We start from the raw sequence: 14,090 nt of genomic DNA, 5'->3' as shown, positions 1-14,090 counted from the left end.
TAAAGCACTTTGTAAGGGGGATACATTCTGAAGTAAAACACTTTGCAAGGGGGATACATTCTGAGGTAAAGCACTTTGTAAGGAGGATACATTCTGAGGTAAAGCGATTTGTAACTACATTAGGATACATTCTGAAGTAAAGCACTTTGTAAGGAGGATAAAACACTTTGTAAGAAGGATACCTTATGAGGTAAAGCACTTTATAGGGACGATACATTGAGGTAAAGCACTTTGTAGAGAGGACACATTTGAGGTAAAACACTTTGTAGAGAGGACACATTTGAGGTAAAACACTTTGTAGGGAGGATGCATTTGAGGTAAAACACTTTATAAGGAGGATGCATTTGAGGTAATACACTTTGTAAGGAGGATACATTTGAAGTAAAGCACTTTGTAAGGAGGATGCATTTGAGGTAATACACTTTGTAAGTAGGATACATTTGAAGTAAAGCACTTTGTAAGGAGGATACATTTGAGGTAAAGCACTTTGTAAGGAGGATACATCTGAGGTAAAGCACTTTGTAGAGAGGATTCATTTGAGGTAAAACACTGTGTTAGGAGGATTTGTTTGAGGTAAAGTACTTTGTAAGGAGTATACATCTGAGGTAAAGCACTTTGTAGAGAGGATTCATTTGAGGTAAACCACTGTGTTAAGAGCATTTGTTTGAGGTAAAGTACTTTGTAAGAAGGATACATTATGAGGTAAAGCATGTTGTAAGGAGAATAGTAAGGTATACTATATTTATATCTAATTTATATATAGGTATAGTATATTAGTAGTGTGTAGGGAATAAAGTATACACTTTGCAGTCAGTATGCACTACATTACCTCCACAACGCTTTCCAGGTTTTATATGGAGAAAAAACCTGAACACTTAATCCAGTGTACACTTTCCCTTCTCTCACCAGCACTCTCCGTGAAATTAAAGTTTTATGCGATTAGAGATGGATCATGTGATGAAAAATTGTTCCTAAATATAGAGATATTTATAACAGAGCAAAAAAACAGCAGGAGGAACTAAATCACTCGCATAGGCCCTGAAGCTCTGTTCAAGAATAGATCGGCCAGAAGAGACACTAAAATAGACACACACACACACACATCCTCAGATAGTGTGTTATTCACTGTCCATTAGAGCGCAGTTACAGGGTAAAGACGTAGCCCAAAAAATACAAAGCGTTTCTGATCTAGTGCACCAGACCAAATTCGTGGACATTTGCTTCATCGTATATTTACATTTGTTTAGCTTGAAACGTAATTTATCTGTTGACATTATTTATTTATTTTTTTATTTTAAATACATCAGTGCAGCTGTCAGTGTTCTAGATTCCGATTGGGCAGAAGGTCTATAGTGCAGTTCTATAGTTGTTTCTATAGTAAGGAAAATTTCACAGTGACTTTGTATGGCATATGTATCGTGTATAAGAAGTGTCACTTCTTTAAGAAAATTAATATAATAAATAAAAAATCGGTTGGCAAATTGATGCCACGAACAGTTATATACAGACGATATACAGTAACACGTAATACAGTAACAAATTGCTATTATTTTCTAATCATGTGTCACCGTCACTCCCAACACACACACCAAATGTTACATGTTGCCGTAAATTCTTTTACTAAATGAAATGTTATCAATCTTTGAGACATCATTTACATATGAAGTGTCTACCTGTCATTTGGTGCATTTACTGTATTGCCTCACAGGTAATTTGGTGCTCCGTATACGCTGTTAAGTTGTACCTTTATGACTGAAAGATATTTACATCATTCTCTATACTAATATTTGATATTTGCCTTAGCCGTTTTGTTGCCATTCAATGGACATGAAGGAAAGGCTTTTATCTGTGAAGAATAATAACTTTGTCACCCATTAAACATTAAGCATCTGTGTTATTACAGCTCCTGCAATACAGGAAGGATATTTTGTCTGGTGTGTGCGCTTCCTTTTCCCATTTTCTCCTCCAACATTACAAGATTACTGAGGGTTTGGTTGCTGGGTTTAATGTACAGGCTTAGCTTCTGTCATGTGGTACGTACGCTGGCCAGTGTGCAAGAATGTGTGTGCATGTATGTGTGTGTGATAGTAAATTACTATCCACGAGTTGTCTGTTTCTATAGTAACCACAAGGCTAGGCAGGTGTGAGGTAGATCTCAGGGTGAATGAGCTTGTGTGTGTGTGTGTGTGTGTGGGTGTGTAGACTTGGAGGGAAGTCTTTACTATCAGCTGATGTTAAGACTAGAAAGCGAAGCTGATTTGAGTTCTAATGAGGCTGACTGTATTTAAATCAGCTTCAGTGTCACTTTTTCTTTTCTTAAGTAGAAAGTGCATCATTTGCCAGAGAGGCAGAGAGATGGAGCGGGAGAATCATTACGGTTATTTATTCCTGGCTGCATTTCTTATCCAGAGGCAATAAAATTCACTGAGCTGCTTCCTGAGCCACACATACTTAGCACCATGATGGAAAGGGCTTTGAATGGAGTCGAGGAATTATTAAGGGATCATGTAGATATTCCAGGTATCTGGCAAAAGAAAAAAAATTAAAACCTGTTTAGTTACAGCATTTTTTTAGTCTTCACAATGTACATAATTTTGCTAAATATACATTATGTGTGTGAAAGTACAGTAGCTAATAAGCTAATTTGTTGTGGAGAAGGATGAGGATCTTTTGCTTTATTGCTAACTAGCTAAAATAAGATAGCTTGTTTGCGATGACAAAAATACATTAAACTCCAGTTACAGTGAAGTGTTAGCTGTTGATAATTCACTTCTTGCGTGTATTTTCTATGTCACTCAATCGTGGTTAGTCAAATTAAGTCGGTCATATTGGAAAACATTTCATTTTAGAATGATAGAAACATTTAATTCCAATTAACTTCCTGTTTGTTTCTCAACACAAAGAATTCGTATGAGACTTCCGACTTCTGTTCGGTAGATTCGTTTGAAAAACCCTGTAGTTACCCACCATAGAACCAGAAAAAAAAAGATAAAGAAGAAACTCTAGACACTCAAGCATTTTTTCTAAGACTCATCACTATCTAGCTATTACAGAAATGACCCATCTTGTGTTCTTCCCTGTTGCGTTGATAGTGGATGATAGCCTCAACGCCACCGCCCTGCTGGTCTTTAATGCACGGGGTCGAGGCTGCCTGAAGAGCTCGCTACAATGGAAAGCGAGACAGGGAGGAGATTTAATTGCTGTGGTCACCACATTAGTGACTTATCTTTTTATAGTCATTACGCAAGTCAGCATGAGAGTAATGGCGCTAATGCAACAGCCGGCCAACCATCTGAGAAGAAGCAGCCCAGAGGGAGATATGAGAGAGAGAGAAAAGGAGAGAGAGAGAGAGAGAGAGCAGGATCTATACACATTTTAGTGAACTATTTTGTGTGCTTGCAAGCTGATATATTCTGAGGAGAGTCTATCCATATGCATTCACACAGCTTTGAAAGAGATGACCAAATGGTCAGGTTTAAGCTTACAGGGTTGTTAACGTATACTGGTATATCAAAGGCTTAGTGTTTACTGCATAACAAAGGATTCTTTAGATACGATGTCATCTGTCATTACGTCAGGTGTTGAATTAAAATAGAACAGAAGCCTTTATTTAGTCACATATCCATTCTAGCACAGTGAAATTCATTCTTGACTTATCCCAAATTTGGAGGTTGGGGGCCAGAGTGCAGAGTCAGCAATGATACAGCACCCCTGGAGCTGTGAAGGTTAAGGGCCTTAATCAAGGGCCCAACAGTGGCAGCTTGGCAGTACCGATCCTCTGATCAACAGCCATAACTGCTGGAGCCCCAATACATATGTATAATAGATGGATTCAGATAAGTTTGTGATTCAGCTTTGTGCAGTATGTGTATGTGTGTGTGCGCGTATGTGTGTATGAATAGGCATTCAACCATTATGATGCAACAAATGACTCGATTGTTAAGTCTCGAAGAGTTGATTCGTTTACAAACGACTCTTCGCTCTGTGTGTGAATCTGCAAGTTTGTAGTCTTATAATTAATAAACATTTTTATTCTCAGTGGCTTGAGTGTGCTTCTAACCATTGACATTTTTGGTGTCTTTCTTTTGGTCTATATTCCATCTACTTATTAAGGCAGTCGAAAAAGTCAAAAAAGTCAGTTGCTCTTAAATCAGCCATGATGCAACTCTACCAGCAATTGTTTCACCACAAAAGTGAGGTAGAGATTTATAAAAAGATGGCTAAGATGAAACACTGATCTGATATCTGAAAGTTTTTTACAGATACTGTATATCAGTTTAGTTTAGATAAGTTCAGATCTTTAGCTTCTAGTTAAGAGCCCCTGCGACCGTCATTCATTCATTCATTCATCTTCTACCGCTTATCCGAACTACCTCGGGTCACGGGTCTCAGGCGTCATTGGGCATCAAGGCAGAATACACCCTGGACGGAGTGCCAACCCATCACAGGGCACACACACACACTCTCATTCACTCACGCAATCACACACTAGGGACAATTTTCCAGAGATGCCAATCAACCTACCATGCATGTCTTTGGACCGGGGGAGGAAACCGGAGTACCCGGAGGAAACCCCCGAGGCACGGGGAGAACATGCAAACTCCACACACACAAGGTGGAGGCGGGAATCGAACCCCCAACCCTGGAGGTGTGAGGCAAACGTGCTAACCACTAAGCCACCATGCCCCCTCTGAGACCATCATTAAGACTTTATTCTACATTTTTCACAGAGGCTTCCTCTATTCTGATTTTTTTCTGCTCCATACCACTCTGGGTTTTATTTCCCACAAGCATTCAGATTTAGATTTGCTCTATCATGTAACGATGACTGTTACTCCTTTAAGCATTCAGAAGTGCATACCAAGGCCCAGAACGAGCGTGCGGCACTACACGAGAGTGTGAGTCAGCAACAGTGCGAAAAGAGAAGAAATAGTGGCCTTCGTCTGGCACGGTCTTTCAGAGTATAAAGCAAAGGTGGAAATATCTTCCTGATTTGATTTTGAATTTGTTTACTTCATCCTAGAGCGTGCTTTTTTGCCCTGAGTGAAGTGTGTATATTCTCAGAGCTTCCTCTTCTTTACCCTAATTAATTACCATCTGAAATCTGATCATTCCATATACTCTTATGACCTTGATTATTCAACCAGTTTCTCAGAAGAAGGAGGCTGATCCAGAGTCAGTTCTTCATCTGTAAAAAACAGACACTTTGGGATGAAAACTGACCCTAGACCAGGGTGTGGGTGTGGAGGACGTGTGAATTTTCCAGCTTTAACCTCTCATGATAAACAGAGCGAACACTGCTCGAGGCGGAGAGCTGAGGGCAGCGTACAATTCTATAATTACTCATTTTATTTTCTTGACTCTATTATTAGGTTAGAGTTCAGGTCAGTTCTCAGCATGGCAATAATTTGCAGGTTTTAAATGTTGGAAAAGCAGACAGCTACTTCTGCAGGTTTTAGTGTCGCCTCTTAGCTTCACTTTGGCAAAAGAGAAAGAAAAAATATGTTACATTCTAATAATCTATAATATTGATAACGATCACATGAAAGTGCACCACTCAATATTTTTTTAATTATTGAATTAAAAACTCTTATGACTTTAATATTTGTTACAAAGCCAATTTTGAAGTCTTTTACATTTGCAACAGTGAGTGTAATATATCTGCTTCTCTTCTCTTCTCTTCTCTTCTCTTCTCTTCTCTTCTCTTCTCTTCTCTTCTCTTCTCTTCTCTTCTCTTCTCTCCTCTCCTCTCCTCTCCTTTCCTTTCCTTTCCTTTCCTTTCCTTTCCTTTTCTTTCCTTTCCTTTCCTCTCCTCTCCTTTCCTTTTCTTTCCTATTTTTTCCTCTCCTCTTCTCCCTCCTCTCCTCTTCTCCCTCCTCACCTCTCCCCTCCTCTCCTCTTCTCTCCTCTCCTCTCCTCTCACCCCTCTCCTTCCTCCTCTCCTCTCCTCCCTTCTTTCTCTTCTCTTCTCTTCTCTTCTCTTCTCTTCTCTTCTCTTCTCTTCTCTTCTCTTCTCTTCTCTTCTCTCCTTTACTCCCTCCTCTCCTCTCCTCTCCTCTCCTCTCCTCTCCTCTCCTCTCCTCTCCTCTCCTCTACTCTACTCTACAGATCAGCAAACAGCAGCTTCAGGTGGTAAAGGAACGTTTCCAGGCCTTTTTGAATGGAGATACACAGATTGTGGCAGATGAGGCATTCATCAATGCTGTCCAGAGCTATTACGAGGTGAGGAGTTTTCACACACACGATAAAGGGCTTTAACACATGATAATGGGTTCTCCAAAGTGACTCCAACCTCTCATCAAGGAAGAACTTCAGGCTTTAGGCTCAGCAGTACATTAAGGAAAAAACACACAAAGGTCTTACATAGAATTATATAGATTTATAAAACATTGCATCGCCTAAAATTATTCACGGTAACAGGTGATCGACAGTCAATAATTTTGTCTAGTCTGTACAAAATATTACACTGTAATAATTAAAACAAGTCATAAATGATTCCACAAATGATTCAGCACCGAGTCAAAAGCAAGAGCATGTGAATTGGATAAAGGTGATTTTTTTAAAGGTTAATCAGCTTTACCCTGGTGACAATTTAGACTGATTGGGACAAATAATCAGTGAAATGGTCAAGAGTTCATTGGCAGACAGAGACAAGCAATTAGTTAATGCTGTGTTTCAGGATTTAAATGAAATGTTCAGACTGTTAAACTCCCCTTCATCTGTTTAGCCAAAGAGAGAGAGAGAGAAAGAGAGAAAGAGAGAGAGAGAGAGTAAGAAAGAGAGAGAGAGAGAGAGAGAGAGAGAGAGAGAGAGAGAGAGAGGTATTGAATGTATTGGGGAAGGAAAATAATGAGAAAAAAGGACTTCCTTGTGAAATGTTCCTGCGAAGTAATGATAGGTAAATAAAATGAGCTTTAATTTCGACCTTGTATTTGAAAACTTAAAGTCTCGATGATGCACATTTTACTTTTATGCAACTTTTCTTTTCTCTGTTCCTATTATGAAGTTCAGACAAAAGAGTTTAGGGAAATGCATGAATCTAAATCTAAATCGAATATTGAATATTTTGTGTATAACTGAATATAAGTGTAATTAAAAACAATAATCGGATATTAACGATTATCAAACACAGAGGTGCAGAATAAAGACCATGCGCTCATCTTTGTCCGCTTTAACACTGAGGTTAGGTCTCCTGCTAGGTGTTTGTTTGGTGAGTTGTACAACAAGCTGTGAGCAGTTTTTCACCTGATATGAAGCTGTGAAGCCATGTCCAAGCTGAGAAATGGCCTCACTCAGAGCTCCACATCGAAAAAAGAGATTGAGATTGATGGGAAACAATTCAATCAGCAGCACAGTGATTGAAGTGAATTTCAAAAGGGAAAACGTACTGCAATAAAGATTCAGCATCTCGTGCAGCAACAATTCCCGTAGCTGCTCTCTCTCTCTCTCTCTCTCTCTCTCTCTCTCTCTCTCTCTCTCTCTCTCTCTCTCTCTCTCTCTCTCAAAGCAATGTTTTTTTCTCTGTTCAGAATTGGCTTCTCTCTGTGTATTGTGAAATATGGCTATTGTAAATCTGATGTGGGAATTAAGTCTGAGCAAAAATAATCACTGTTGCAGAGAACAGAAAGACTTTGTTCGGCAGCTTTAGCATTTTTGTCAAACCAAAAAGGCAAACCGTGTCCAGCTGCTCAAATCTAGATTGCGTGAGTCTTTTGGCTTAATCCAAAATGCTAAATTGCTACCAATATTCTTCAGGTGTTTCTGAAGAGTGACCGCATTTCCCGCATGGTCCAGAGCGGCGGCTGCTCCGCCAATGACTCGCGCGAGGTCTTTAAGAAGCACATTGAGAAGCGTGTGCGCAGCTTACCCGAGATCGATGGCCTGAGCAAGGAGACAGTGCTTAGCTCATGGTTGGCTAAGTTCGACACCATCTACCGTGGCGAGGAGGATCCCCGCAAGCACCAGCAGCGCATCACAGCCAGCGCTGCGTCTGAGCTCATCCTCAGCAAGGACCAGCTGTACGAAATGTTCCAGCAGATCCTCGGCATCAAGAAGTTTGAGCATCAGCTGCTCTACAATGCCTGCCAGGTAAGACAGATAAGAGTACCAAGTGCATAGAAAAATGTTGAGCCCAGACTATTACTGGCCATAAAATGATCTGGTGTAAATAGTGTTTCAGAGTCTAGAAGTTAGGTTTGACTTCATCTAAAGAAATTTCCAAGTGACCAGTGGAATTTGCAATCAGAAGCCAATAGCCTCATTTGTCTAGCACCCGTTGCTCTGGGATTTTGTGCATAATCTCCACCAGGCTGTACACAAGGTCAAGCTTTATCCACAATTGTAGGCGGACCCTATGTAAACTTTTACTCTTTGTTCTACAGGTTTGTGTCATTCTTTTGTTCATTATTGTGCAGGTTTGACGAGTTCCTTGGTACATACTTTGTGTGAAATGAAACACACAGTTGATGTCAGATTGAAAGAGATGTTTACTTTCCATTTCCAAGAAACTGATGACGACGACGTTACAGTACACTTAGCATGTAGAAACAACAAGCTCGGCCTTAGGAAAGCTTTGTGTTAAGTTGCTTTTATTTGTGACATATACATTACTCCACTGTGAAATTCTTTCTTTGCATTTACCTACTTGGAGGGTAAGGGTGGCCCTGGCATGGGGGGGTGAGGGGGTGGGGGTATGTTGGGTTTTGGGGGACTTGATCTTCCAATTCAGATCCCACAGCCTTAACCATTTGCACTTCCACTGTGCCTCACACCACCATCATGGGATTTAATGTTTGGAAAGTGTCAGTAACCGTTCAGATAAACTGACAAATGAAGATAAGGCAGTTCGCTTTTAGAGCTGCCTTTTTAGAACATATTATACAGGAAATTCAAATGGCATCAATCAGACATGTAGACATCTGCATACCGGTTGAAATCAGAGAAGTTTGGCAGCCGAGAAGAGCGCAGAAGGTGATAGGAGCAGGAGTGGGAAGTGAGTTTAGAATACAATCATAGAAGAATAAATGGCAGGGGAGAGTTAGACAATTATAGGAGTGGAGTTTTATTCCACCTGTTTTATTTTTCTTTTTTTTTTATTTCCTCTCTGTGGCTGAGTGGGTGCCATGGTGCGCTTTTTATTATCACACTGTTGCTTCGCTTTAGAATATTTGCATAAGTGTAAGTGATGGAAAAGCAGAATGAGTTGCAGTTTGTTTCAGAAATATAGCCATAGAGTGAGAGAGAGAGAGAGAGAGAGAGAGAGAGAGAGAGAGAGAGAGAGAGAGAGAGAGAGCGAGAGAGAGAGAGCGAGAGAGAGAGAGCGATAGAGAAAGAGAGAGAGAGAGAGGTAGGTAAGAAAGACGTTAGAAGAAAAAGTGTCCAAAAGAAGACACTGTTCTGTGATATGTAGTGAAGCTCTATATATATTATGTTATATTATATTATATTATAACCATGGGGGGCACGGTGGCTTAGTGGTTAGCACGTTTGCCTCACACCTCCAGTGTTGGGGGTTCGATTCCCACCTCCACCTTGTGTGTGTGGAGTTTGCATGTTCTCCCCGTGCCTCGGGGGTTTCCTCCGGGTACTCCGGTTTCCTCCCCCGGTCCAAAGACATGCATGGTAGGTTGATTGGCATCTCTGGAAAATTGTCCGTAGTGTGTGATTGCGTGAGTGAATGAGAGTGGGTGTGTGTGTGCCCTGCGATGGGTTGGCACTCCGTCCAGGGTGTATCCTGCCTTGATGCCCGATGACGCCTGAGATCGGATAAGCGGTAGAAAATGAGTGAATGAATGAATGAATGAATGAATGAATATTATAACCACCATTAAACTGAATGTTGATGAACATCCTTAAGATAATCTAGTTCCTTTCCCTCGCAGCTGCCAACTGCTACAAAGCGCCAACACTAATCATCTTTAAATAAACGTCTCCTTAAAGAAAACTTCAACATGTCAGCGATTATGATGCATATGCTATAAAACTCCCTATGTAACTTGTTGCTATAGCAACCGTAATGTTTTAGAGCATGAAGCTGTTGTATAGACCCGTGAGTTGCCTTGCTGCCGGGACTACTTCAGAGCCGCTGTTAGAAAATAAATTAAGCAGCACCTTCTGACCGCTGGAGAATTGAACAGCTGTGCTCTCGTGTGCTCTTGGTCTTCTGTCGTGTCTGTGTTTAGAGAGAGATCTAGTCAGCTTGGAAGATTTCGAATGTCACACCAAAGCTATTCGAAAGCAGGAAAAAAGACTAACTTACAGCGTGTCATGATATGTGCGCAACACGTCTGTGTCAGTGACGGAACTAGAGGGTGGGTGTTTGTACCGATTCAAAGTGTCGGTCAGAATAACACACACCCACATCTAAGGAAGCAGCGCTACAGCGTTGCATGCTGTCGTCCTGACGTTAAATTGCTGATCAATACGTGCCATTTTTCCGCTTTTCCGATTGGCTGGGAGCAGGGTGACAGGCGCAAGTGCTGTACAAGTGACAGCGTCTTAATTAGCCATGAATAAAACCCCACTCCTCTATTTGGATGGTAATAACCCAGTCGCCATGGCAACAGAAGAGCGGTGGGCTGAGCATCAGATCAACAGGAGCAAAATCAGGCGCAGTCAATGTACACACACACACACACAAACAGTATGCACATGTTCACATACATAAATATGTATAGACTGAGTAGATACCTCACCAAACAAACACACACACACATATCACCTATATAGACACACAGACACACACACACACACACACACACACACACACACACACACACACACACACACACACACACAGTTTCTACATTTTCTTCTCTTTCTTTTCCCACAGCTGTTTTGCATCCTTCACTCATGCTCTCTGTATTTCTCACCAAGTGTTTATTACACACGTTTGTGTCCCAGAGCTCTCGCATGCTAAACTGCTTTCAGCGGGCGTTCTCCGTCTCCCAGATGGAGAGAGTCTAATCTGATATATCGACTGTTTCCTGAGGGTGTGTTGGGATGTTAGCCGTTCGCCAGCTTCTGACTGGCAGGTAATTAAAACCGTCGCAGAAAGGCTAGAAAACGCTTCAGCCTGGAGATGCTGACAAACAGAGAAGGTGTGATTCATTTCCTGCCCTGTGGCTCTGATAAAAACAACTCTCAGATACAACAAGTGGTATCAGCGACTCTCCTGCTTGTGAGATCATCACTCATATAAAACCGCTGTCCTTGCCATTTATTTATTTATTTATTCACGACGAATGATGTAGTTTCATGCAATCGTTTAAAGCACCAAATAAAACTCAACTGACACATAGGAATAACTCCGTATAGCTTCTCTAGACTTTTCTAGATAGATCTATAGTCTTTATCATCAACATATCTCACTTGGGTACTTTCTCATTGCATCTCTTCCATATTGATGCTTGGACCCCTGATGATCTCTTCCTTAAACCAAGTAACAGCCTTTCGTCTCTGGTTCAAGACAATTTCGGGGGTCTGAATTGCTCCTCCATACTGTCAGAAAGTTTTCAGCTATATGTTAAGAAATGTAAAGAAAAGAAAAAAAAAAGGCTATATCACAATAAGTGATATATCAGGAATACGATCGTACATCTATATGGTAATAATCGTACCGCTCGTGTATTAATCATAGATATATCATAGATAAACTTTTTCTCCTTGCTCACACATCTAATTCTATTTCTTTTTTTATCGTAACAATTTTATAGTTGATTTTTTTTATCCTATTTTATTTAGACAAAATTCTAGCCGTCACGTCCACTAAAATGTAGCAAAAATTCAGGTATGTCAAGTGAAATTCAGATTTAACGGTGCGTTATAACGCAAATGAATCTGGACAATTTGATAGCAGAATTGTACTGTATGTAGGCATCAGAATCAGAATCCACTAATGTAGCTGATTGTAGTTGTATGTAGGCATCAGAGTAAAAAAATATGTGTAAAATAAGTGTAAAATAAAAAAAAAACAGAAAAGTACACTTGCATGGAACTGAGAAGGTACAATATATGGACATCGACTTTTTTTATCTTTACACCTATTTCTATTTTTTTTTACTTTGTTTATCTTTCACAAGTCTCACTGTAATGTTCTCTGTACACTTTTTCTTCAGCACCCCCCCCAAAAAAAATAAATAAAAAATAAAATTTGACAATAAAGCGCTGATTCTGATGTAAGAAAAACCAGGAGTTGTCTCAACCCAAAGTCAGTTCTCTAGCCGCTCTAAAAGTTCACAAGTCAGACCGGACGCTACGTGTTATGAACGCTATCTGTATGTGTGTAAGTATTTTTTTTTCTTCTTATTGAAGATGGAAAGCCTTTTATCCAATTTTGCAAAAAGACAGGAAGCTTGTTAGGCAGCTCTGATCACGAGCAGACAGCTGGAACATCAGGACAGCTGAGGAGACGCAGCTTATCATACTGAGACTGAGCACAGTAGGAGGGATGTCTGTCTGTCTGTCTGTCTGTCTGTCTGTCTGTCCCTATTGCTCTCTTTTTTCTCAGAGAGAGAGAGAGAAAGCACATTTTAGAAGGCACACATGAGCAGAACGTTTATCCGTAAATCTACTGGTGTAACAAGCATCTTCCTTTAGCCCCGTCAATCGTCCTCCTGGTTCACCGCTACAATTAATGTCTTCTTTCCAGTAACGATGGCTATGTTTCAGAAGCATATCAAATTTTGTGCCTTTGCGTCAGATAAGCGGCCTGGCACGGGTTTGTCCGAGTCGCAGGAGAGGGTGTTTTCTGGTGAGCTGAGATTTATTCATGCTGGTACACACCCTGTCTCAATTAGCTAACCGCAGGAGAGGAAAAAATCATAATACGCCTCACACACAAGCTGGAGCTTAAAGCACGCTGGTCCGATATGAGCATCAGTTCTAGTCAGTTCTAATAAACAGCGTATGTACAGACATCCAGGTGAAAAAAAAACTGACATGAGGGGAAACAGTGGACGTAACAGAAGACGAACACTTTACAGTTAATATGTTTGAAATAAGCTTCCCCATAAGGTTCGTAGATCATCCGGGCTGAGACTCGATCATGACCCGGGATCAGGATTCTGAAGGACTTTCCAGCTAGCGTGAGGTCTTGCCTTTCATGCCAGTGCGTCTGAGCAGTTCACTAACATGCAGTCTACATTATCTACATTTCCATCCTTCAAACTTTAGATCCTTCAGACAGTCCTTCAGTGGTGGAACCTCCAAGCTCAATCCAGACAAATCAGAATACGTCACTACCTTAAAAAAGAAAGACACCTCTGTGGGAATCATAATAATGTTCTCACCTAAAAGTGCTGGAAATTATTAAGAACAGAGAGATGTCACTGGAATTCATTCATTCATTCATTTTCTACCGCTTATCCGAATTACCTCGGGCGTCATCGGGCATCAAGGCAGGATACACCCTGGACGGAGTGCCAACCCATCACAGGGCACACACACACTCTCATTCACTCACGCAATCACACACTACAGACAATTTTCCAGAGATGCCAATCAACCTACCATGCATGTAGGAAACCGGAGTACCCGGAGGAGAACATGCAAACTCCACACACACAAGGCGGAGGCGGGAATTGAACCCCCAACCCTGGAGGTGTGAGGTGAACGTGCTAACCACTAAGCCACTGTGCCCCCCTGTCACTGGAATTATAAGTATAAATCACAAAAGGTAACATGTTTTTTTTTTTGACTAATTATTGACTGTAATCTATATTTTTACAGAGGAATGAAATGGAATGCGTAGTGAACGAGTATTAAATGATTACAGAGCTCCGTATTTATAAACGCCGCATGCCAGCTGAACGAATCGTTTGAAATGTGTTAATAATCAAATAGCTGTTGCACGTTATCCATCAGTCGACACACTGAATAAAACCTCCGTTTGGATATAAAACCTTTCCTAAATGCTCCGGTATGGCTTTATTAACTATTTATACTGTATGGTGCTAATGAATGTTTTATAAAGGCACACTGTAGGAACTGTTTGTATTTGTTCACACCTTTATCTTTACAGTGTTAATCTTTTCACGCCATTCCTAGAACAGAGAAAATAAGCATAAAATTCTATAAGAAATTTGTCCCTT

The 14,090-nt window shown here is 40.6% G+C and overlaps 1 protein-coding gene across 6 annotated transcripts in view; it reads left to right on the top strand.

Moving 5' to 3' along the window:
* The window catches only part of cadpsa (Ca2+-dependent activator protein for secretion a), a 93,061-nt gene that overhangs the window by 12,908 nt on the left and 66,063 nt on the right, over positions 1-14,090 (top strand). For all 6 annotated transcript variants that reach the window (XM_060857774.1, XM_060857772.1, XM_060857773.1 and 3 more), the window contains exons 2-3: positions 6,109-6,222; positions 7,756-8,088. In XM_060857774.1, the coding sequence (XP_060713757.1) occupies positions 6,109-6,222; positions 7,756-8,088 (447 nt within the window). The remainder of the gene's footprint in view (positions 1-6,108; positions 6,223-7,755; positions 8,089-14,090) is intronic.

This window comes from Tachysurus vachellii, chromosome 22, assembly GCF_030014155.1.
Source record: "Tachysurus vachellii isolate PV-2020 chromosome 22, HZAU_Pvac_v1, whole genome shotgun sequence".
Taxonomy (NCBI): Eukaryota; Metazoa; Chordata; class Actinopteri; order Siluriformes; family Bagridae; genus Tachysurus; species Tachysurus vachellii.
The sequence above is the reverse complement of the archived record's forward strand: the minus strand, read 5'-3'. Positions and strand labels throughout refer to the sequence as shown.